Source organism: Sphaerodactylus townsendi, linkage group LG15, assembly GCF_021028975.2.
Source record: "Sphaerodactylus townsendi isolate TG3544 linkage group LG15, MPM_Stown_v2.3, whole genome shotgun sequence".
NCBI classification, from domain to species: domain Eukaryota; kingdom Metazoa; phylum Chordata; class Lepidosauria; order Squamata; family Sphaerodactylidae; genus Sphaerodactylus; species Sphaerodactylus townsendi.
Genome location: NC_059439.1, coordinates 15,229,644 through 15,255,353, shown reverse-complemented (window position 1 = coordinate 15,255,353; position 25,710 = coordinate 15,229,644). Strand labels below are relative to the sequence as shown.

The following is a 25,710-nucleotide window of genomic DNA, read 5'->3' as shown; positions in this document are numbered from 1 at the left end:
GCCAGGCAGAGTAATTTTTCTTCATATATAAAGATTCTGCAGGCTCCCTGGTCTCATTTGACAGAGCGATCCACCAGGCGCGGGCTCTAGTTGAGGCCAGCCGGATAGTTTCATAGGCGATGCTGCTAATTACAATTGTGAAGGAGCATATAGAGCAGGGGTCCCCAAACTACGGCCCGGGGGCCAAATGCGGCCCCCTGAAGGCATTTATCCGGCCCGCCAGGCATGGCGGCGATGGCTCCATTCATGTGCAGTGGGGGCTCGAGGGAGAGGAGGAACCGGCCCCAACGGCCGTTGATTGCAGTTACATGATGGCACCCCCAAATCTCCATGCATTTTCTGACCCAGAGTTGGAAACCTTACACGTGGCAACGCCTGCTCCGCTCCTTCCCTCAGCTGCTACTCCATGTGTGTGCTGCTCTTAGCGCTTTCTGTTCACCTCTCACTCCCCACGCGGGGGTATTCAGGCCAGGCTGGCGTAATCCGCTCGCTGGCTGCTAGGAGGAAAGAACCCAGGAAGATACCTGATCCTGGGTTAGATGGAATGCTTCATTGGGAAAGTTCTGCCTTTTTTTTTTACAGGGGAAGGTATTCCACAGCCTCCCCAACAATATTTGGAGCCCACCCTGTACTTGACATACTTTGGTCACTGTTCTAAAAATAGACCACGACAGAAAGGCTGAAAGGTGAAATCAAACATTTTACAATCATTTGTGCATAGGAATTTGTTCATAGTTTTTTTTAGTCCGGCCCTCCAACAGTCTCAGGGACAGTGAACTGGCCCCCTGTTTAAAAAGTTTGGGGACCTCTGATATAGAGCATTGGGTTCTCTTTTTTTTTAAAAAAAAAGTTCTGTCCTCGGACAGTCCAAATTACCAAGAAAAGCTGTATTCCACAACCTTTGTAAGTTTCATCAATTGAGAATATTTACTTATTCTCTGAAGATTCATCTGAAGATGCCAGACGCAGGCGAAACGACAGGAGGAAATGCTACTGGGACACGGCCATACAACCCAGAAAACCCACAACGCTCTAATATTTACTTAATGTCCTTCATTTTGTGAGTGGTGGGCAGGTGAATGAACACTAGGCAGGTTGTTCAAGTTCCAGGGAATTTGGAAGGAGGATTTCAGCATTTTGAGATATTTGCAGGCGTTTATTTGTGGTATGTCTGTTCTCCTCTAAGGAACTTGGTGCGGTAGAGATTCTCCCCTTTATCCTATTGCTACTTTTTTTATTTGCTCTCTTTCCCATGTCAGGAGAGGATCTATCCATTTTGATCCTTGTTCAAGGAGATCCGGGTGGGGGGTGGTACGTTGTTCCCTCCCCTGCTCAAAGTTCTCTTCACAACAATCTTAGGAGGTAGGAAAGAAAAGGCCAAGACTGGATGAGTCCAAGGACCCCTGCGTGGTTCTTATGCTGCAAGCTTTCCAATACATTTTTGTAGTCACACGGAATGAAAGGCTGATATGGGCCGGGTGCTTTGGTGTCCCTACGCTCGCCTCGTGCTTCCCGCGGGATCGGGGCCTTCCCCAAAGCCCAGCTCAGCCCGTGACGCGCGCCCTGTTAGCATTCCTTGCTTCTGAGAGGGCCTGATCCGGCCACGCGTTACAATCAGCCTTATCCGGAGAATCTCCCCGCAGGGCACGGGTGCCTCTCCCTTTGCGGATGGCGTAAGAAGTTCTTCCTCGTCCGGGGCTCTTAAGCTCCGGGGACAAACGGAGGCGCCCCAGCAGGTGACCCACTTGGATCTCGGTCGGATCTCGGCGCTGGTGGGAGTCGATCCGCAACCTCTCGGAGCCATGGCACAGGTCGGTCTGGGCTTTGGCAGGGTCTTCTTCCCCTCTCCGTTTGCTGCAGCGGGCGTCGCTTGCAAAGCGAGGGGGAGAGGGCGGGGCGCGTCGGCTGGTGCATTTCCCCCCAGGCGGGGCAGGATCCCGGGGCAAACTTCGCTGTCCTGAGATGCCCCGGGAAAGGGGGGCCACCTGGGGGGCGCGCGCTAATCGATGCTCCGTTGCGGCGTCTCCCCATTTGATCTGGGCTCCGGCGCCGTTCCTATTGGCTGCTCGGCTGGTGACGTGAGGGGACTGCGGTTGTCCTGTGTTGCAAAAGCGCCGGGCTTAGTTTCCGTCTCTTTGCAGAGACCCGGTCGGGGGTGGGGGTGGGGGATCGCGGGAGGGGGGGTCTCTGTAGGGGGAGGGGGGGAAGATGTGCCAGGGTCAGAAGCGCCGCGCCCCCCTTCCCCGCCCCTCCATATAGAAGGGGGACAATCTCCCTCCTGGTCCCACTGCTAAGAGGGCTGGACTGGGAGGGAGAGCGCCTTCCCCCCCCCTCCCGCACGCACACCCTTGGCCGAAGCCAAAGAAGATCTATGCAGTGAGCAAAGTTCGGGTCCGAACCGAAACTAGGCATCTCATCTCCCTCCCCCCCATCTCCCCTGCCACCCCCCTCCTCCTTTTAAGCCGGCGTCCGATCCGAGAGCGCACGTGAGTCTGCAGCGCTGGGGTGGGCCGCGTAGAGTTCAGGATCTGTCCAAGGGCAAAGGGGACACCGGAGGAGGCAGGCGACGAGGGGGAGTATGTTAGGAAGGGATGCGATCCAATTGCGTTTGAGTTGCAGATGGTATGTTCTAGGGTAGAAGTTGTTGGGGGAGGGGGGGTTTGCATGCCTGTTTGGGGCCATAACCCAGAAGGAGAAGGATAGGCTGCAATAGTATGAGCTCTGAGTGTCAGAAGAAGGATTGGGGGGGGGGGGGGGGGTTGTTGTTGAGGAATTAGTGTCGGAAGAAGAATTTGGAGGGCACACAGTTCTAACCATTGGGGAGGCTGTCCATATGGCCTCTCAAATGGGGGGTGCAATGCGATATTCAGATTTCTGTGACATTGTAAAGCGCAGGGGAGGTGGTTCACCCCTCTAAGGTGAGGGGAGAGCAACAGAGCTGTTAGTAGGGGGGGTCATATCCATGATCCAACAGGGTGTTATTGTTGGGAGGGGGGTGCATCTGTGCTCAGACTATCCAAGGCATGGCCCTGGAAGTTCATAGGAATGCCCCCAGGAGTTACTTTTTCAGTCTTCCTTGCCTCCTCTCATTCCAGAAGTTTTTAAAAAGCCTGGGATCAGTATTCCCACTGGGGCCATCCGTGCTTTGCTCTCCTCTGTGGGTTCCTAAGACTCTCGCTCCCCGACCATCTCTGTTTTGATCTCCTTGCCAAACAATTCATTTTGTAGGTTGCATGGTCTGTCTTGTCTTGGGGCTTGGCCTGTTGACTTTGGGGAGGGGAGAAGAACAAGAAAGGGGGGCATCCCCCGCCCCCCCTTTGCCGGCATCATCCTCTTTTCCTCTCACTGTATCTGGCAGTGGGGTCATTGGGGGACTCCCAGACAGGGTGAGGACCACCAGAATAACAAACGCGTTCCCATCTGAGGTAGAAGAAATAGTAGATGTGGGGGCGGGGTGGTGGTGGTATATCTGCTTGTCTTTCAGAAGTACTTAGATTCATAACCCTTTTGGGGCATGCTGGCCAAAAGATCCCTGTTGTTGGGTAATGGGAGCAATCGAGGTATCAATAGGTTGTGGCAGAGACGGTGAGCCAGAGAGAGGGGAGTGAATATGGGCAGTAGCTTAGAGGTTGTCTCTTGGGAAGCAGCTCTAGAGATTTGGTCCATCAGTACCAGACATTTGCTGAACTGGGAAGCTTAAATCCCAAACTGATTCCAAGCAAACGGCACTGAAGGAATCCAAGAAGCAGCTGAGTTTACGGAGAGCTATAAAGAGATGAATGACGGTCCTGTGTCTTCTAACACCCCCCTTCCCGCCCGCCCGCCCCACTCCCAAGCTTTGGTGCTGTAGACACAGACCTTCAGAGATACTCTTGATAGAGCAAAGCAATGCATGGAAACACATAGCTGGGAGCAACTGGGTTATTTAAATGCTTGCACCCTACTTTTCGAGAGCCAGCATGGTGTAGTGGTTAAGAGCAGGTGGATTCTAATCTGGAGAACCAGGTTTGATTCCCTACTCCTCCACCTGAGTGTCAGAGGCTTACCTGGTGAACCAGATATGTTTCCGCACTCCTACATTCCTGCTGGGTGACCCTGGGCTGGTCACAGTTCTCTCAGAACTCTCACAGCCCCATCTACCTCACGAGGTGTCTGTTGTGGGGAGAGGAAGCGAAAGGAGCTTGTAAGCTACCTTGAATCTCCTTACAAGAGAAAAGGTGGGATATAAATCCACTCTGCTTCTTTGGGATATAAATTCAGACTTCTCCTCCCCAGTGTAGACCTTCAGTTACTCACATCATTCTTCCCTTTCTTAGCACCTTATGATGTGAGGTTAGCCTGAGAGAGACTGATAGGCCCAAGATCACCTGGTGAGCTTCCACAGCACAGTGGAGATTCAAACCTGGGTCTCCCAGATCTTAGTCCAATGCTCTAACCACCACACCCTGTGTGTCTGTATGAGTTTCTCCAGTACCGAAAGTGTTCATGCTGCATTGTTATACATGGATACTTAACTGCCCTTCCCCACCCTTATCTCCAAAGCCCAGCTGTGTGTCGCTGTTTTCCATTTCAAAGATGGGCAGTTGCAGCAAAGAGAGAATCAACCTGGAGTCCAGGGGGGCCTTAAAGATGAACCAGATTTTTCCAGCTTTTACTTCCTCAGATAAATAAGGGAGTGAGCCTTATTCAAGCCCATGAGTTGAGCAGATCCTTAAGAACATAAGAACTAGCCTTCTGGATCAGACCAGAGTCCATCTAGTCCAGCACTCTGCTACTCGCAGTGGCCCACCAGGTGCCTTTGGGAGCTCACCTGCAGGAGGTAAAAGCAATGGCCTTCTGCTGCTGCTGCTGCTGCTGCTGCTTCTGCTCCTGAGCACCTGGTCTGCCAAGGCATTTGCAATCTGAGATCAAGGAGGATCAAGATTGGTAGCCATAGATCGACTTCTCCCAATATCTTTCCAGGGCCACTGCTATTTTAATGAATTGTTGCTAGAGCACCCTGTTCCTCTGCATATGGTAATCCTATCAGGAACAGTAGCATAGAAATTATTTTGTGATGCCCCAGAACTGAAGATGGCATTCATACAGAGCCCTGGAGAAATACCAGAGGAACGGTGGAATCTGAAAGGCTGCTTTGGTACTATAGCAACTACAAGCAGCAGATTTGTCTCTTCTGCTAATTGCCTCTCTGTCTCAGGAGCATGGGATTCATAGAATCATAGAGTTGGAAGAGACCCCAAGGGCCATCAAGTCCAACCCCTACCATGCAGGAAGTCGCAATCAAAGCACTCCCGACAGATGGCCATCCAGCCTCTCTTTAAAAACCTCCAAAGAAGGAGACTCCACCACACTCCGAGGCAGGGGCGTAGATACCGTGGGGACAAATGTCCCGGGCACCCACCATTTGATCACGTGGTGGGAGGAGAAAAATATTTTTAGTGTTTTTACTTCGTCGGCCAGCAGGGGGTGCAGAAGTTTTGAGTTAACACGTTAGGGAACCCAAGCCTCTTCAGGATAGTTCAGGAACTACAATTCCTCCATCAGCCTCTGTCAGCATGGCCAATTGGCCATGCTGGTAGGGGCTGATGGGAATTGTAGTTCCTGAACATCTGGAGAGCCGCAGGTTCCCTACCCCTGCGCTAGTGGTAACAAAATTTCAGGCTATCCTCAGGTGATCCTCAGGTGATTTTCCCTAGCTACACCTCTACTCTGAGGTAGTTCATTCCATTGTTGAACAGCCCTTAGTGTCAGGAAGTTTTTCATGATGTTTAGATGGAATCTCTTTTCCTTCACCTGTCCCTTAATTCTTGTCTTAGTCTCTTGAGTTGTTGAAAACGTGCTTCGTTCCCTTACCATAATATGACATCCCTTCATATGACATCCCTTCAAATATCTAAACATGGCTATCATGTCACCTCTTAACGTTCTCTTCACCAAATTAAACATCCCCAACTCTATGATTCTCTGATGTGTGTGTCAGTTTCAATTTAAGGTGCCCTGCGAATTAATGGAGATCCAGCTTGGTGTAGTGGTTAAGAGCAGTAGACTCTAATCTGGAAAACTGGGTTTGAGTCTCCACTCCTCCACATGAAGCCTGCTGGGTGACCTTGGGCCAGTCACAGTTTCTCTCAGCCCATGCAGAGACAGGCAATTGCAAACCACCTCTGAACGTCTCATGCCTTGAAAACCGTACAGGGTTGCCACGAGTCAGCGGTGACTTGACAATCCTTTCCACCACCGCTGTGAATTAATGTCCTCTGAAATGTCCAGTCGTCAACAGCCCTGCTCAGATCTAGTAGACTGAGATCTGGGGCTTCCTTCATTGAATCAATCCATCTACATAATGGAAATGTATCTGCTTGTTTTTGCATTGTTATTGTCTTTGGGCATCGTGCAAAGTTTTACAGGGTACCCAAACTTGAAAATATAAAATATGCAAAACTGAAAATCTCAGGATGCGATTTGCCAAATATCATGTCCTGTGCTTGTGTGAGGCAGCTGTCAAATACACATCACCGTGGCTTGAAAGCCGTCCCCTGGACTTGTGAGTTGGCTCTGATGGCAGTGCAGTGAAGCTAGTAACTGAAGGGGAGGGTACGGTCATAGACTGTTGTCTGAAGTTGTATATTGCTGTGATGAAAAGATCTTGGCTCTTACTCAGGGAACTGGAAACCTGGATTTCTTCGCCGCCCCAAATATGCAGTTTAGCTTGCTGCCATTAACCCAAATGCACTTCTACACAACTCTGTGAACCCACCCAATGCTAATCACTGGTTTCCCCCCATCTGTCTCCCTTGTGTGCTTCAACTCACCTTCCTGGTATCCTGGCTCAACTTAATCACTAGTTTCTCCTCTAGTTCCTCAGGCAGTTATCCTTGGCATTCCTGTGTTCCTGTCCACTTGGTCCAGGTAGCAAACTGCCAAACTAAGTTGTGACACACGGATTCCCTTGAACGGCAGTGGCCTAAAAGAATCATTGAATGCCGTGCTTGAAATAGCAGCTCAGACACCTTCAAATATAGCATCGGCGAGATCCTCCCCAAACAAGCAAGCTGTTTTCTTCTGGGCGAAAGACTTGCCAATGTAAACATGGGCTTCTCCATACAGAGTTCTATTTCATCCTATTTTCATTTCCCTTCCAGCTTGTTTGTTCTTCCTAAAGCTTTTTTTTTTTCTGGGTCAGGTGTGTGGGTGTGTGTTTCCCTTCTGGGGGACTCCGCAGATCAGCCTCTTCTGATCAAGTCACGTGTTTGTCAGTGGAAGGAGGAAATTTTGGACTCGATATCAGCTTTTTCAAAGACTATAGCAGAAGCTACATTTAGACACTAGCCGTCTACATGTTAAAGGGAAAAAATGCCCTCTGAATTAACTATCGGATTAAAATGAAGCTACTGTCCTTTTGCAAGCCGGCACAGAGAACAACACTTGCACATTAACAATGATTCCTGTTCCTTGTTTAATGGTATCCAGTCCTACAACCCTCCTCCAATTCTGGGCTCAAATTTATTTATCATTTTTATTATTGTTGTTTTATTAGATGTAACAGGTCAACCCTCCCCTTCCAGGCTCGGGACAGTTCATAATTACGTGTAAAACATAAACAAATATTTAAAAATTCCAGTAAATCCATCAATTTCAGCTGTTCGATCCAAGAGGCAAGATATAACAATCCTATAGGGGTGAGGTAAACATTAACATCCTAATGGAAAAGATGGGAAAGAAAGAGGGAGGGGGAGACCAGATGGTACTATGGCCAGCTCAACCATAAGCCTGGTGGAAGAGGTCCATCTTACAGGCCCTGTGGATCATAGAATCATAGAGTTGGAATAGACCCAAGGGCCATCAAGTTCAACCCCCTGCCATGCAGGAACACACAATCAAAGCACTCCTGACAGATGGCCATCCAGCATCTCTTTAAAAACCTCCAAAGATGAAGACTCCACCACACTCCAAGGCAGTGAATTTGACTGTCGAACAGCCCTTACTGTCAGGGAGTTTTTCCTGATGTTTAGGTGGAATCTCTTTTCCTTCACCTTGATCCCATTACTCCTGGTCCTAGTCTCTGGAGCAGCAGAAAACAAGTTTGCTCCCTCTTCAACATGACATCCCTTCAAATATCTAAACATGGCTATCATGTCACCTCTTAACCTTCTCTTCAAATTAAACATCCCCAGCTCCCTAAGTCTCTCTACGCAGGGCATGGATTCCAGACCTGTTACTATTTTGGTTGCCCTCCTCTGGACCCGTTCCAGCTTGTCAGTATCCTTCTTGAATTGCAGTGCCCAGTTCAGTTGCGTAAGATCCCATGGTACAAGTCTCCTGAAGCATGGGCCCATGGTAGTATGGTGTAATGGTTAGAGTGTCAGCCTAGTATCTAGTAGACCCAGATTTGAGTGCCTGCTCTGGTATGGAAGCTCACTGGGATGACCTTGTCATTTTTTATCCTACCTTATAGGGTTGGTGTGAGGGTAAAAACAAAGGAGAGAATATCGTAAATCACTTCCGATTGCCATTGGGAAGAAAAGCGAGGAACAAATAAAGGGCTGGTGGACCTTGCAGGGTTGGTGGAAGGAGGAAAGAGCTAGGTATTGTAAACCATCCTGCGGGGAGGTGCTGTATTAGAACGAGAGATCTTCTTGTGTTTTTAGGGCAAACTTACATTGCTGGAGCCTGATCTAGGCTTAGATTTACTCTGGCAAAGATCTGTATATCAGCCATACCGCTTCCAACTTCAAGTAGGCGCTCCGTACAAGCATTCCCGCCATACAGAAATACTTTTTTGCCATCAAGTCACAAATGACTTCTGGTGACCCGGAAGGATTTTCAAGGCAAGAGATGTTCAGAGGCGGTTTTTCATTGCCAGCCTCTGCATCACTCTGGTATTCCTTGGAATGTGATTGTCCAAAGGTCACCCAGTAAGTTTCCATGGCAGACTTTCCATGGGGATTCAAGCCTGGGTTTCCCAGGTCTTAGTCCAACCCATTAACCACTACACCATGCTGAATATCACACAGAAAATAAACAGGGAGAATTTGAACTGAATCTCTTCCCTGAACTGCTAGATTTCTATATGAAGGGATTTTTGAAACTAGATTAACATTCAGTCATGTAACACCCCCACCCTCATCCCTCTTTCCCTTTACAGTGTGACGTGGTACAGCCAGACACATTTACAATTTCGATGAGAACATTGGCCAAGTAAAATGGAACCCAGAATAGAAATTTCCAAAGGAAGGAAAATAATACTAAAGAGAGTTGCAGCTGCTTAATTCTTCATGGCTAGACTTCTCCTGTTTACCTCATTCCTTAAGAGTCTTTCTGAGAGCCACTCCTCCGCCTGAGTGGCAGAGGCTTATCTGTTTCACCAGATTTGTTTCTGCACTCCTACATTTCTGCTGGGTGACCTTAGGCTAGTCACAGTTCCCTCAGAACTCTCTCAGCCCCACCTGCCTCACAAGGTGTCCGCTGTCGGGAGAGAAAGGTGAAGGCTCTTGTAAGCCACCTTACAGGAGAGAAAGGTGGGGTACGAATCCAAACTCCTCCTCCTCCTCCTCATAAATTGCACACCTTTTTTACATCTGCATAACAGGATGGTTGCATTCATTCCTAAGGTGGAAAAGTCCAGCACTATGATAGGGTATTCTGTCAGAAAATCAGAATCTTTCCCCCGCGCCTCAGTGCTAGCTGTCAATCCACTCTGCGCGGGAAAGCCTTGTGATACATAACAAGGGCTGGCGACGGGTTTGTTATGGTCCCAAGTCTTAAAGACTATTTGATTTACAAAGCGTATGTCCCGTTCTTCTGCCTCACACCGACCACCAGGGCAACTAATAAATTAAATTATTATTATTATTATTATTATTATTATTATTATTATTATTATTATTATTATAATTATTATATAATAATAATAATAATAATAATAATAATAATAATAATAATAATAATAATAATAATAATAATAATAATAATAATAATAATAATAATAATAATAGGGTTTATAGACGGCCCTCCCCCAGAGGGCTCAGGGCGGTGAACAACATATAAATAGAGCACAATATTAGGTTAAAATCCAGTAAGTATAAATTAATACGGCTCTAATAAAAATAAACCCTACCCCATTAAAATACAGCATTATTAAAATTAACATTAACACAAGATGGCACCTGCTATCAACTCCCTCAAAACCCTAAAAGGGGGGAGGGACGGTAGGATCCACTTGATGTTATAAGAAAAAGGGAGAGGGAGAAGAAATATGCATAGTAAAATGACATTTGAAAACCATTAACACCCTCCCTCTCAAAAAAAAATCCCCCATAAATCATTAAAGCCAGAGCAACACTACAGAGCTTAAGAACAATGTATACATTGTTTTAATTGGAACTGGAGAGTTCTGAGTTCAAATTCCTGCTCGGCTCTTCAGCTAATTGGCTGTGACCTCAGGCTGGTCATTCTCTTAACCCAGAGGTCGGAGGACAGCATGGACGTTCCCTCCAGCCCTCTGGAGCAACGCTAGAAGGAGAGCTGAGAGGAGGGGACACAAAAAGTGGTGCCCTCACACACGATAACGCCTCCAGTCCGGCCCCTCCACTCACCTTTCCTTCCAGTGCTGCTTTGGAGGACTGGAGGGACATGCCCACGCTACCCTCTGACCTCCAGGCCATGTGGAGCCACAGTATAACGCTGAAAGAGCCGCATGTGGCTCTAGAGCCGCAGGTTGCAGACCCCTGTTTTAACCTGTCTCAGCAGCTTGTTAGAAGAAATGTACCCCCTTGCAGGAAGAGTTGGATAATCATGGAATAAATACGCACCAGTTCCCTTCCCCTCTCTGCCACTTGAGCTGTGGAGGCTTATCTGGGGGACCAGATTAGCCTGGAACTCCAGCTGGGTGACCTTGGGCTAGTCACAGCTCTATGGTTCTCTCAGCCCCACCTACCTCACAGGGCATTTGTTGTGAAGGGGGAAGGGACAGGAGTTTGTAAGCCTCCTACAGGAGAGAAAGGGGGGATATAAATCCAACCCTCCTCCTTCTCTAGGGCATATGCACTGGCCATAATGCTGAGTATTATGCTAGAAGACAAAGAATCACTGTTGCCTCTAGCAAGCCTAATTTTTGCATCCTGCTAAATAAAGATATATCTGGAAGGCTCGGTGGGAGTTATTCAGAACTGCCTAGTTAGATGGATCGGTGGCCTTCGGCTTCTCCTTTTTTGAATTTGTTTTTTAAAGCGTGTGCATGCGGCAGCTTCTGCTCCCCCCCCCCCCCCCCCGCTTCCATTCTTGTTTTTGTTTCGATGTGATTGACAAAGAGGCGTATGACTCAGTGGGGAGCGATAGAGAACACTTCAAGTAATGTTTCGCATGTGCTGGGCCTGCAAGCAAAAGAAGCGGCTCATCGCAGGTTAAACGGGGACACAGGAAATCTGACGGAAAGCCTGCCTTCTGAGACGAGAAAGGGAACTGCTTGGCTTTGATGGGAAGACAGTTTGAAACCTCGAGATGCAAGACCAAAAGAACTCAAACGGAGCTGACGCGCACAGTATTTGAGGAAAAACCCTTCCTTCCTCAGATCGTCAACAGCTTGATGGGGAGGAATTTGTGGGTGGGTGGGTTTTTTTAATAAACCCCAATAAAGAACCCACATACAATTTAAACCCAGAAACAGGAGCAAACAATACTCCAAATCTTGGGCAAGTGTGAGATCAGCTTCTCAGACTGGCTTCGGAATCTCGGACTACTCGCTAAGAGCTCTTTAGCTTCGGCCTCTTGGTTCACGCCCCTGTAGTTCAGGCTACAAAACTTTAATTGGAACAGACAACCCAGTCCAGATCTCACGCCGCTGTAAAAACAAAGCCCCTCACCTTCCTCCCTTGTTGGATAAAGCTGTGTGCTGCATTTTTTCTTTGTCCTTTACAGCCTTAATCTCTGCTGAAATGTTATTTGTTCATCTCAACTGCCAGACAATTATTATTATTTATTACGTTTGTCGGCTGCTCTTTCCCTGCAGGTTCAGGGCTAATTTGCTTATTTACTTCCCTGGGTGGCAGGCAAACAACAAGATCAAGCTTGGGTCATGCTGGATGTCTTTAAAAGTGCATTCACTATGAGACATCTGAAGGGTGCTTGAGGTGGAGGGTCTCTTGCTGGTGCTAGGTTTGGGGGCCTGGCTTGTAGATGCAGCAGAATGAGGTGGTAGACTGGGCCCCTTCCATTTGGAGGCAGTGAAGGGTCATATCTCCCTGCAAGTAGAAAATCCACACCCAAGCAAAAGTAATGGGGGACATTTTGCCCTGATATGCTAGCTTTCCAATTGCATTGGAGTACACCATTTGCAGTCTTGGAAGGGTTCAATCAGTGGAACCATCTCTGTTCTCCACACGATTGTTCGTTGCAGCCTTATTTCCCTGCCTGTATGAATTAGGCCTCAGGAATGGGTTGGATCTGTTTTACCTTGCAGTTTGGGGTGACAAAGTGTTTCCTTCTGTTAACTTCTCCGTGCAAGCTCAGGTGGGGACGTGGCTCAGTAGAAGAATATCTGCGTTGTATGCCAAAGATTCAATCAGTGGCATCTCCAGTTAAAAGAATTAGGGACTAGGTGATATGTCCGACCTCTACCTGGATTGAGACGTGGATTGCCTGAAACTAATCAGAAAATTTATTATCTTCTCCCTCTCCGTTAATCTTCTAGCGCCTGAATAACATTATTTTGGAGGGGTTTCCTTTTGGTTGCCAAAGGAGGCCGCCTCCGCATGAACATATGAAGCACCTTTATAGTAAATTGAGCCCTTGGAAGGGGAAAGACCACTGGGAATCCTGTTCAGTATTTCCCCCACCCCGTCAGTTAAATTTACCACTCCCAAAGCATTTCCATGCAACGATGGGGCGCTGGTGACATTTTTGCTTTAAAACCAAATCTTAGGATCTTGGGATTTACTTCCAAACCCATGACCAAGCTGCTTGCTTGCACAGTATTATTTAAGACTACATCTAGCTCTAAGCTGACATCTTTCCCAGCTCTGCAGTAGCAAACTCTGGATTTCAAAACCCAGCGCCCTTGATCCCTTCTGCACCATGCATGTGGTTTGGGATTCCACCTTTGAGGTGTTACAAAACTGAAAGGAGGAAGTCATGCTGAATGTACAACCTGGTTCCAGTTAATCCAAATTGAGCCCTGGGCTCAGCCCAAATATCTAATCATTTCCAAGAAACCAAATCGCAATCTGCAATCTGCCTATGTCAATTGTCACTAATTGTTCCAAAGCTTACAGGAGCAGGAAGATAGAAGCTGTCTTGCCGTGTAATCTAGGCTTAATTGATGGGGTGCGTGGATCTACTCCCTGATCATTAGGACTGGGGCATTGATGGCATGCCGAAGATGTGATGGTATCCCCGGCTTAATTGCTACGGTCCCGTGCATGGTTCAATGAGGTCATAACTCTGGCTCCCCTTCTTCCTGTCACATGACTCAGGTCGCATTTTTGATGTTCAGCTGGTCCCAGATCTGGGAAAGTTAAGTAACGCTGCATTGTGGGGACAGTGAGGGTTTGACTTGGGATGCCACCCAAGACAGCAGGGTTTGGGGAGAGGATTTTAAATGGTGGGATCAATGCTATCGGAGGAGATAATCCTTCAAATAGCTTGGCCCCATCTCAGACTTGTGCCACCATTTAATTTTTCCTCTCCAGGTGAATGGATGCTGCTTACTTCTATCGGGGAAGGTAGACGTCTGCATTTATTTTAATTTTATTCCTATAATGGAGGGTGTCCAAAAGCAGATCTGACTCGTTTAATTTTTCACACCTGCAGCATGGTGTAGTGGTTAAGAGCAGGAGAACTGGGTTTGATTCCCCACTCCTCCACCTGAGTGGCAGAGGCTTATCTGGTGGACCAGATGTGTGTCCGTGCTCCTACATTCCTGCTGAGTGACCTTGGGCCAGTCACAGTTCTCTCCGAACTCTCTCAGTCCCACCTCCCTCACATAGTGTCTGTTGTGGGGAGAGGAAGGGAAAGGAGCTCGTAAGCCACCTTGAGAAAGGTGGGATATAAATCCAAACTCCTCCTCTTCCTCCTCCTCCTTCTTCAATGTACCTTAATAAGGCCAAATAAGCTTTCTTCATTAGCCGTAGCTGGATATATAAAATTTAGAAATGATTCCCTAATCAGTTTGTTTACCCCCAATTAAAGGTGAGTCATTAGAGGAAGTTAAAGGGTTTAGTTGAAAGATTAGTAACATCTTATCCCAGAGCTAAGTCATTAGTTGCTGGTGATTTCAACCCCAGAAATGGACCTAACAGAGGAGCAATTATTGCCAGCCAAAGCGATGAATGGTCTGAAATAGAACAGATGAGAGACTCTTGTGGCTATGATAGGGAGTCTTTGGATGTGAAGATAAACGGCGCAAAGCAGAGTTAGTTGGATTGGTCATAAAAGAAAGGACTTTTCCGCACAATTCATTTCAAATGTTTTGAGGCAGGAAATAAAACACGACCTCCATGGACTTCTGCATTGCTTTTACCCCAAAATGTTTTACTTCCAGCCTCAAAATAGTTTCATTGAATCCCCTTTTAAAACGATTCTTGAGGCTGAAATGTTTTCAAAACGTTTTCAACTTGCTGTGCGTATTTCTTTAAAACCTTTTACAAGCCTCTCTGCTTTCCCCAAACTTTCCCTGTGGAAACATTGTCAGAGCTCACCCTCCATTCCCCCCTCACCTGTTTATTAGATCATTTCTTTAATTTTGTTTTTATTGGGGAGGGGGGGTAATCTTTGATGCACCAGGTATACGAGGCTCAGAGAACCATAGCATGAGGCTATGAAGCAATGAAACATCAATTTGTCAACAAGCTTAAAAGGGGGTGGGGACACACACACACACCATGTAATGGCAGCCATGAATCGTTTCCAGCGAGTGAGTGCAGGCAAAAGGGCGAACTGAAGATGTTTTACTAATGTTTTAGGAGATTCATGTGGAAAGGCCCAAAGACAAGTGATATTTATACTTCATTTTGATATTGCACGTCTCCAAAAAGGGCTTTTCACATCATTCTGGCCTCGCCTGCTATATCCTTGCAACAGCCCCCTTGCAAGGTACATTAGGCTGAATAGTTTCTACAGAGGCGTAGGGGGAGGAAATGGCACCCCCAGCCCTACTTACCTTAGTTCGGCCGACTGCAAAGAGCAGCCGGCTGAAAAAGCAGCCTGCTACAGCCAGGATGCTTCGGGCCATGTGGCCTAGCTTGTAGGGGGAGGGGTGTGGGGGGCGATTTTCTGCCCCCCACGACCCCAATGGCGTGCGCCCAGGGCACGGCGCCGTGCCCGGGGCAGCTACACGACTGAGTTTCTGGCCTTTATCACCTTCTGGACGCAGCCTGAGCAAAAGTACAGCACTGGACTCTCCTACCGAGTCAAGAAGTGCCTATTCTGCTTTCCCGTTGCAGTTGCCCAAGGCAGAAGGATGCTAAAATAAGCTTGGAGAAGGCTGACCGGCCCAAGTCTCTTCCATCTGTCTGTGGTACAGGTGGCTGACCAGGAATCTGAAGCCGCGTTCCCTCTGCCTTTCCCCCTCTGCCAGCGGGCCCAGGTCGGGGGGATAATTGCACCCTTCTTTCAGTCTCACCCTCGTTTCCCAGAAAAGTAATTTACAGACACAGGCTGGCGAGGTGTGGCTTAGCTAACCCTAAAAAATCTGGCCGGCGGGAGACGTCCCCCAAAATAAAATGCTAAAAAAAAATATGTTAGCGCCACGTATTGCTGGTTCTGATTGGCAGCGTGTGGCACTGCTGACTCGACACATCCCATAAACTCTGCACGGCGCTCGCCAAGCTGGGGGCAGCCTAGGACAGAGAACATCCTGTGAAATGGAAAACACCCCTCCTGGCCTTAGAACTTTGCCATCTGCTGGAGCGAAGAAGCGCTCCCTCTGCCACGACTCTTGAGTTTTAGCCAGCAGTTATTTCCTCAACGTGCAGGGGAGGGAGGGAGGGAGAAAGGGAAAGCGGCCGAGCAGCCACCGGGCTCACCGGCTTCGGCCTGTGCTCTCTGCCCACGCAAGCGTGTAGCTTTGGGGAACATCTGGATCTCTTCACCCTTCTTCCGGACTGGAGGAGGAAGGGTTATCCAATTGTGACCCAAACACCGGGTAACATATGAACATTTCTGGAATAATAGCAGGGTGCTGAAGGGCACATACTAATAATGTTTATAATATAACGTAATATTTGTTTATATTATAACATTATAATGTTTATAATATTGTATTGTTCTATCATGATTGCTGATGTTTTGATATTTTGTAATACTGCTTATTGTTGCTTGTATTATTTGTTGTGCACCCTCCTGAACCCTCCGGGAGAGAGCCGTATAGAAATTAAATTGCCATACCATACCATACCCACGCAGCAGAACGTCGTCTGGTTTGTGTGCTGCTATAAACCAAATTACACACAGCACCTTTTTTGTCTTTGTAAAACAAGTATTATCCCTTTATCTCTGTGTGGTGTAGTGGTTAAGAGCAGATGGATTCTAATCTGGAGAACCGAGTTTGATCCCCCACTCCTCCACCTGAGCGGCGGAGGCTTATCTGGTGAACCAGTGTGTTTATACACTCCTGCATTCCTGCTGGGTGACCTTGGGCTAGTCACGGTCCTCTCAGAACTCTCTCAGCCCCCCTACCTCACAAGGTGTCTGTTGTGGGGAGAGGAAGGGAAAGGAGCTTGTAAGCCCCTTTGAGTCTCCTTACAGGGGAGAAAGGTCAGGTATGAATCCAAACTCTTCCTCTTCTTCTAAATAAATGCATCCATTGGTTGCAGTTGGTTTTCTGGGTTGCGTGGCCGTGGTCTGGTAGATCTTGTTCCTAACATTTCGCCTGCATCTGTGGCTGGCATCTTCCTAGGGGTATCACAGAGAAGAGTCTGTTTACACAATGCATCCATGTTTGCTTAACGTTCATATTGGCCAGTCTTTCTCTTGCTGCCCAACTCTGCTTTCTCTTTCTGACCACAAGAGGTCAGCAGAACATAGGAAGAAATTTTTTCCATCTATTGCTTGAGTTATTTGCATGGCTATCAATTTTTTATCAACAAATCCGCAGCCATGCATGCAAGTTCATTTAATGCTAGCTGCTGAGTTTGAGTTGAGGCTGTATAATTCTCAACGATATAATTGGTATATATAATTTGAGACTGTATAATTCTGTGGCATCCGTGATCGCATTGCATTGAAGGTGGCCCTCGGGATTTTCCAATCTGTGTCTGAGCCAATCTAGTGTAATAGGCCCCTTAAATTACCATACCATACCTATGCAGCAGAACATCGTCAGGAGCAGCAGTGGCGTAGGAGGTTAAGAGCTCATGTATCTAATCTGGAGGAACCGGGTTTGATTCCCCGCTCTGCTGCCTGAGCTGTGGAGGCTTATCTGGGGAATTCAGATTAGCCTGTACACTCCCACACACGCCAGCTGGGTGACCTTGGGCTAGTCACAGCTTTTTGGAGCTCTCTCAGCCCCACCTACCTCACAGGGTGTTTGTTGTGAGGGGGGAAGGGCAAGGAGATTGTAAGCCCCTTTTTTCTCTCCTGCAGGAGAGAAAGGGAAGATATAAATCCAAAATCTTCTTCTTCGGCACACGCAAAATAATGCGTTTTCAAACCACTTTCACAACTGTTTGCTAGTAGATTTTGCCATTCCGCACAGCTTCAAATAGCATTGAAAGTAGTTTGAAAGTGCACTATTCTGCATGTGCAGAATGAGCCATAGTTAGAGTGCTGTATTAGAATTTGGGAGATGTGGGTCGAAATCCCTTTACTGCCATGGAAGCTTGCTAGGTGACCTTTGGCCTGTCGCAAACTCTCAACATAACCTACCTCACAAGGTTGCTGTGAGGATGAAATGGAGAACGCTGTAAGCCACTTTGGTTCCCCCACCCCAACCCCATGGGGAGACAAGTGAGGTACAAATGAAGTAGAGCAGCTAATGATAGTAGTTCTATGCCAGCCTGACACATATTTGTCTTTTCTCTTAGGAGTCTACGGCAGCTCTTCCTTCCCTTACTTTATTGTCACAAACAACCCATGAGATAGGTTAGGCCAGTGATGGCGAACCTATGGCACGGGTGCCAGAGGTGGCACTCAGAGCCCTCTCTGTGGGCACTTGCAAACAGAGTGGCCCCCCACACACATCTAGGCTGGCCTGGGCCACTGAGCTCGATTATTAGCATTAAACCGAAGACCTAGTTTTGGGGAAGCAGGGTAGGTAACCCTGTTAAGCGCTGTTAAACTAAAGTGCGATCCTTTACCTGGGAGTAAGCTCAGTTGCTGGCAATGGGGCTTGCTTCTGAGTAAACCCTCCTAGGGTCGTGATTCACCCGTTTGAAGAATTGCACGGTTGCTTCAAAGCAAAGCTATCAACTACCACCAAGCTTACTCCTGAGTAACGCATGCCTCGGAGCCAACCGTTTTTTTCTAAACAAAAACCTCAGTATTCAGGTTAAATTACTGTGTTGGCACTTTGCGATATGTGGGTTTTGGGTTGCAATTTGGGCACTCGGTCTTGAAAAGGTTTGCCATCACTGGGTTAGGTTGAGGCAGAGAGTGTCTGACCCTAAGTCTCCCACTTCTGTGTAGGGAACTGAATTCTGAGCTTTCTGGGTTTTCTACATTCTCTTCTGAGTGTCACAACGATTGTGGGCAGAGATGAACAGGGAGGACCTTGAAAGAAGAATATCTCTGAGGAGAACGTTCTCAGCAGGAAGGCTTGAACATGGAGGTAGCGGTTTGTTCTGCAATCGTTATCTTGAAAGAAGTCCCCTTCTCTCTACCGAAGGCTTGCAAAGTCCAAGAAGACTGTGACTTGGTGCTGGAACTTCTGATTTGCACACAGAAGGTCCTAGTTTCAATCTCTGGTGCCCCCAGTTCCCAAAGATCAGGTGACAAGAAAGGCCTCTAGCCAATATCCTGGAGAGCTGCTGGCAGTCACATTAGATGAATCCGTAGTCTAGCTTGGCACAAGACAATTTCATATGTTGACTCTTGAGTCTATTCCACTAGAATTTCACATCGATGGAGAAGGAACATCTGGAAGATCCTCCAGACTCTGGCTGTTCTTATACGTGTGTTCAGCCTCACAGCCAGCTTACCTTTCCTTCCCTATAAATGTTCCTTTATGCATTGTTTTTTGCCTTTTCCAAAGCCACCGTGGGGCAGGGCAGAGAAGCTGCGCATTTTCCAAATGCTGGCAAAACGTGACCTTACCTGTTGCTTCATTTATCCCTGCAAAGCAAAACAACTGAACAGGAAGTGTGATTCTTTATCTGGGTTTTGTTGCTCCTTTCTGCCTTCCCCAGCTAACCCAGCAGTGGTTTTTCCCACTCTTCTGGCCACCATTTCCGAATGATTGGAAGGATTGTTTGTGTGTGTGTGTGTGTGGTGGGTGGGTGGGTGGGACTAGTCTAACGCAAGGTATGGGGGATTTGCTGAGTTTGCAAGAAAACAACAAGGCGTGCGGGATTTAAACTTTTGCCCCGTTGGACTAGATAAGAGAAAACCCACTCTTTAAAAATCAAATAGCATAGACAAAAAGGGATCTGCTAGGGTGGTACATATATTCTGAACGCATGTACAGAGTAGAAGACTCTGCTCCTCCCCTATTATCTGTGTGATGGTTTGGTCCTACTGGGTGAAGCACTGTAAGGCTGAACACACTCAGACAAAGCTAACTTTAGAACGTTATTGGTTTCGGTTATTTGGTTTCAGTTTCTAGTTCTTGTGGCTAATGCTGATAGTTGTAAGCGAAGCCTTCCTTGCAAATAAATGCTGTTGTTAAGGACCAGGTTGTTTCTGCTGAATAGACCCGAGAATTGTGTGAGTTCCAGCCAATCTCTTGTGTAAACAAAAACAAAAAAAAAACACAGGAAAACCCCATTATGAACGACAGAGTCTCCAGGCAAGCAGTAAGAGCAGAAAAGCCTTTTGAACATATGGGGATTATCTTGGGAACTCTACTTCTGATCAGCTCCACTGCTCATGAGATGTTTGAAGAGTTGTATTCTCTGTCTCAGATAAGGCTGTTAGTATGGTCAGTCGAGATGCAGCAGTTGAGAAAATGGTATGCTTCCGCACTAGAATATAGTCCCAAACAAATATGAGAATTATCACTTATTTTTGTGCGCTACTTTTGTCAAAACCATTATTTTGTGCATTCCTGAATGTGGCAGTTTGATACAAGAACATTTATAGTTCACTGATGACTATCATCAAACTTTCACATGGATGGGGGGGAGCAGGTAGGAAGTAGGACTCAGGTAGTGCACTCTACGACAAAGGAGGTCCGGCATCTTGAGTTCTGTGGCAGAGGCATTCATAGTCTGCTGACATCTTTTTGTGACACAGAGTACAGGAAACACAAAGGTGAAATGTTATGTGGAAGTGTGGTAGGGACGAAGCAGCTCGTGGTCCAGCAGCACAGATGGCCAAAATCAGCAGCAATTCTCAAGAGTTTGGGAGGAATGTTTAGTGTGTTCATTTCTTCTAGGGCAGAGAAATCCCTTGAAAGGGCAGACCAGAGTCAGCAAAGTTTTGTCCATTCAAAAATGACGACTTATGGTTTATTTGGCAGCCAAGAGGCCTTATGCAAAGTGGGGAAGTCGCACATGGGCCAGTGTACCGTGGTAGCCAAGTAAAGCTTTGATTGAAGATGAAAAGGTGCTTCGAAGGTGTCGGGCTGCGGTGCCTTCTCAAGGTGAGCACAATTCTCAGCAAGCTGGGTTGACGCAAAGTGGAGCGTCCCAGTTCCATCCACCCTCTCCGGGGTCCAGACGGGACCTAACAGGCAACTTCACTGGTTAAAGCTCCAACTGCCCCAGCACCGTGACTAGCTGCTTGCTCCTTAGTTACTGTGCCTCTGCCAACCCACATAATTCTCTCTGTTCATTGGTTGGCTTTCCTCGTTTCTGATTAGTGGGCTGAGTGTATCTAAGGTCACATTGTGACATGACACAGGTATGTCAAATGGTCAAGAGCTGTGGGGGTGAACCAAGCAGTCTAGTGGGGCTCAAACACTCTGTCCCTCCAACGCTGAGTAGGTTTTGCTGACGCTGCAAATAATAACAACTCTGCAGTCATGAGGACTACAACCTTTCCCCCCCACTTTAGCGGACAGCCGAACCTCTTAGGAAGTCAACTTCTCATGCAGATGATTGTGTGGGCATCTCAATCTCTTCGATGCCTTCTGAGGTTTTCCAGTCTCACCACTGACCTTTTGAGTCACTGGCATGGAAGTTTCAAGGCCGGTAATAGTCTTGTCACAAAGGAGCACAACCCGGCTTAAGAAAAATGCAAAGCTTGATCTCTCTTACTGGTCGCTAAGCTTCTTATGGTCAGAGTTGAAGATATATGAGGAAAAGATTAAGGTCCCAGCAAAGCTTGAAGGAGGCACAAAGTGGCTATCAGGCAGCGTCCACGTTTCCAAGTTGTTTCCTTGCGTTGCCACGCACCCAGATTTGCTATCTGCTCAGATCTTTAGGCTTTCATCACACTGGGGTTTCCACCACCACATTTGGAAGGCAAGTTCTCAATATTCAGGGGCATCTGGCAGCAGTATGAAAAACATTTCTTGGCCACGGGAGCTCTGGAAAGAGCAGGATCCTATACATCAGAGGTGGCCAACCTATGGTGCCCCAGATGTTCATGGACTACAATTCCCATCAGCCCCTGCCAGCATGGCCAATTGGCTGACGGGAATTGTGGTCCATGAACATCTGGAGTGCCATAGGTTGGCCACCTCTGCTATACATCACGGGTCAAAGGTCTGACACAATATGGCAGCTTCTAATGCTTGTAGTTATCCCTTCCACGTCATGGGGGTTAGGGGCGCAGTGGCCCCACAATCTGGAAATCCACATAAAATGCTTTGCCCTCTTTTCATGGCAGAGAAAAAAATCTGATTTTTTTTTTGTATTGTCGAAGGCTTTCACGGCCGAACTCAACTGGTTGTGGTGGGTTTTCCAGGCCGTGTGGCCGTGGCCTGGTGGATCTTGTTCCCAACGTTTCACCTGCATCTGTGGCTGGCATCTTCAGAGGTGTATCACAGAGAGAAGTCTGTTATAAGAGATGTCTGGACACAGTTTATAACAGACTTCTCTCTGTGATACACCTCTGAAGATGCCAGCCACAGATGAAGCGAAACGTTAAGAACAAGATCTATCAGACCATGGCCACACAGCCCGGAAAACCCACCACAATCTGATTTTTTTCTTTTCTTTTAACTTTAACCAAGAAATTGTGCATATTTATGGTATCAAAATGAGAATACGTGTTGACATTATACAATGCGCACATTTTATTCATTTCTGAGTTTCTAAACTTTTTCTGTGTTGTCTGCTGTCCTTTGCGTGTTGTCTGTGGCTTCCGCAAAACTCCCCAAAATCCCCAATTAATTTCTTATGCCAACCCGCGATGGATCAAAACTGCGATGGGGAAAGTCACAACGTGGAAGGGATAACTGTATATCAAGAGATAACTATATGTTTCAATATGTGCTTTACCATCTTTTCTTCCCGAGTTCACTGTCGAGACCAACTACCTTGTTTCTCTTGTTGTGGGGTTGGGGAGGCACAAATAGTGGCAATGGATTCGGGACACGTCTGTGTCACTTGTATTAATGGGTCTTGTATCTGTTGTTGATACAGAATGGGAACGTGGCGGCCGCGCAGCCCCCCAAATACCTCCTCATCTTTGACTTTGACGAGACGATCGTCAACGAGAACAGCGATGACTCCGTCCTTCGGGCCCTTCCTGGAAAGCAGCTTCCAGAGTCGATCCGTAAAACCTACCGGGAGGGTTTCTACAACGAGTACATGCAGCGGGTTTTCAAGTACATGGGAGACCAAGGTGTGAAGATGGCAGACTTCAAAGCCGTCTACGAAAGCATCCCCCTAACTCCTGGCATGCGTGACCTCTTCCAGTTCCTTACCAAACAGCAGGGCCACTTTGAGATCATCCTGATATCTGATGCCAACACGTTTGGGATCGAGTGCTCCTTGAAGGCCGCCGGCGTCTATCCCCTCTTCCGCAAAATCTTCAGCAACCCGTCCAGCTTTGACAAAAGGGGGTACTTCATCTTACGCCCTTACCATTCGCACAACTGCCCGAGATGCCCAGCTAACATGTGTAAGCGCAAGATCCTGACAGAATACCTGGCCGAGAGGGCACAGGAGGGGGCCAGGTTTGAGAGATTGTTCTACGTGGGCGATGGAGCCAATGACTTCTGCCCATCGTTGGCTATGAAGTCCACCGATGTGGCGTTCCCGAGAAGAGGCTACCCGATGCACCGGCTGATTTTGGAGATGGAGAAGAGCCAACCTGGGAAATACCAGGCTGCAGTAGTCCCTTGGGATTCAGCTTTAGAAATCTGCACCTGCTTACAAGAAGCCCTCAAGAAGAAATGCTGAGGACCTGCTAGTGGAGGAAGCAACCGAGCAGCTCTCCAACCACCCTATAAGCAGCATACCTCTCTTGTGCTTGGTGTCAAAGCTGGGCTTTCTCCCTTTTGTCACTCAAAGCCTCCATCTCCGGATCTTCCCTTCCTTTGATCTTGGGATGAGGGTTCTCTATGCAGTTAGGAAATCCATTCCAAGAAGGGTGGGTGGACGATTGGCCGTTTAGCTTTGTATCTGTCTTATTGCAGACTTTTGGCTTCTGAGTCCCTTGAGCTCACTCTCTCTCAAGCACATTCTCAGAAGCATTTGGGAACCGGGGGACATTTCTGTTGCCACCAAAGCACTTCGGCCAGGCAGGGGTTAAACGTTAGAGTCAACTTTCCCCTTCCCTCCTTTGCATTTGTGGGTCTTGCTCCGTCCCATAAGTGGACACCATTTTTTGTTACTGCTCTGAGCAGGAGGAGGTTGTGAACCTCTGGAGAAGAAAACGTGGCCCGCTTTAGCACAGCTGCTTGGGGCTGGGCCCGATCACCTGTTCAGTTGGAATACCCATTCCTTGCAGCTTGTAAGGCTCACCTTATTGAGGAGATGAACTGCCCACGCCAACTTGGCTGGAAGAGAAAACACATCTGCCGGAGTGGGTGGGGGGGCACTATCTTGCAGGGTGTGCTGCTGATAGTCAGCAAAAAACCCCAAATCAAATACTTTACAGGGGGTGGTTTTAGCAGGAAGAGGTACACAGGCTAGAAGGGTGTAATTCAAGATGCCACGTAGAAGTCGATGGCACAGAAAACCCACCAGCAAGGCCAGCTTTGCTACCCCACTTCTGTTAAGAGTGCATCTGAATGACACCTCTGATGTCATTGATTCCCTGGTCCTGATCCTCCCATGCTTCCCCCTGGATAGACTTCCAACCCATTGCAGACTTTCTGTTTGGCGTATAGTATGTGTGCCCCCATGCCTTCCCCAGCAAATCAGTGGTGAAAACCTGGAGGCAAGGGACTGGAGATTCAATCAGATCGTGTATTTCAGCCTATCTTCAAGTTATAAATTGCAGCCTCAGTTTGCCTCGGGGCCTTGCGTGAATGGGTGAATAGAGTTAACTATTTAACTTCCACTCTGTGTTAGTTGAAACTGGCTCCTCCTTGCTTTGTTATCTGCATTTTAAGAGAGAAAAGGAATTTTCTTCTTTACAATGCCAGAAGTAGACCAGGGTATTGAATAGCAAAGCCTAGTGGAGATTAAGGAGTTAAACTCTCTCCTTTTCTGCATGGTTCTGAGGCACATTGAGGCCATGCTAAGGTTGCCATTTGCGTTGTGCAGACAGAGTGAGGTGCATGATCGTCATTGCACCTGTTTTGCACACAGGAGCATGCAGTAGTTGGGATTGCTTGAGGAAATATTGACCAAAGTGTCTACCAGGGATCACGAGGCAAATTCATAATTTAGAATTAAACAGATGGGGAAGGCGGTATAATCTTGTTTTGCATCAATTTAGCTGCTAAATACCACTTCCCCTACCCTTGAATCCTGGGAACCATAGTTTGAGGAAGTACTGAACATTTTCTCAGCATTTAAGCTCTCCTAAGCCAAATGACGCCAATGTTCTCGGAATGATTCGGCTTAGGGTAGCCCCTGCAAGGCTGGCGATAGGGGAAGGAGGAGAGGAAAGGCACACAAGCTGGGGAATGGTCTTTAAGCCAGAGCAGTTGTGGGGAAACTTCTGGTTCATTTAAAGAAACACAACTTCTCCATACATGCATGTGCCAGGCATTACCAGAGGAAGGGGACAGATCTCAGGATATGATGCAACTAACATCTGATCCAGATATTGACTGAGCCTGGTCTACCCCTCACAGCAAAATAACATGGTAGAGTCAGGGTGAGAAAAGTGGCAACATGTACCATTTCAGACCCAGGTGGGGTTTCCAATTCCAAGTTGGGAAATGCCTGGAGATTTTGGAGGATGGAGCCTGAAGAAGAAGAGTTTGGGTTTACACCCCACCTTTCTCTCCTGTAAGTAAACTCAAGGTGGCTTACAAGCTCCTGTCCTGTCCTCTCCCCACAACAGACACCTGGTGAGGTAGGTGGGGCTGAGAGAGTTCTGAGAGAACTGTGACTAGCTCAAGGTCACCCAGACGAAATGTAGGAGTGTGGGAACACATCTGGCTCACCAGATAAGCCTCTGCCACTCAGGTGGAGGAGTGGGGAATCAAACCGGTTCTCCAGATTATAATTGACCTGCTCTTAACAACTACACCACGCTCAAGGGTGAGGGTTG

General features: G+C 47.6%; 1 protein-coding gene across 2 annotated transcripts; it reads left to right on the top strand.

The window, feature by feature from the left end:
- Positions 1–1,621: 1,621 nt before the first annotated feature.
- Positions 1,622–25,460, top strand: PHOSPHO1 (phosphoethanolamine/phosphocholine phosphatase 1). 2 transcript variants are annotated; one of them, XM_048516998.1, is made up of 3 exons: positions 2,170–2,486; positions 20,609–20,731; positions 22,680–25,460. In XM_048516998.1, the coding sequence occupies exons 2-3, from the start codon at positions 20,687–20,689 to the stop codon at positions 23,439–23,441; spliced, it is 807 nt and encodes a 268-aa protein (XP_048372955.1). In that variant the 5' UTR covers positions 2,170–2,486; positions 20,609–20,686; the 3' UTR covers positions 23,442–25,460. The 2 variants fall into 2 exon arrangements, with proteins under 2 accessions (XP_048372956.1, XP_048372955.1); XM_048516999.1 differs by lacking the exons at positions 2,170–2,486; positions 20,609–20,731 and adding an exon at positions 1,622–1,811.
- Positions 25,461–25,710: the final 250 nt, after the last annotated feature.

Bases quoted from the DNA above. Each gene is read 5' to 3' on its own strand.
- PHOSPHO1 (XM_048516998.1), top strand. From the start codon at position 20,687: ATGAAAAGGTGCTTCGAAGGTGTCGGGCTGCGGTGCCTTCTCAAG. The intron at 20,732-22,679 runs GTGAGCACAATT...TTGTTGATACAG, and splicing joins GGCTGCGGTGCCTTCTCAAG to AATGGGAACGTGGCGGCCGC.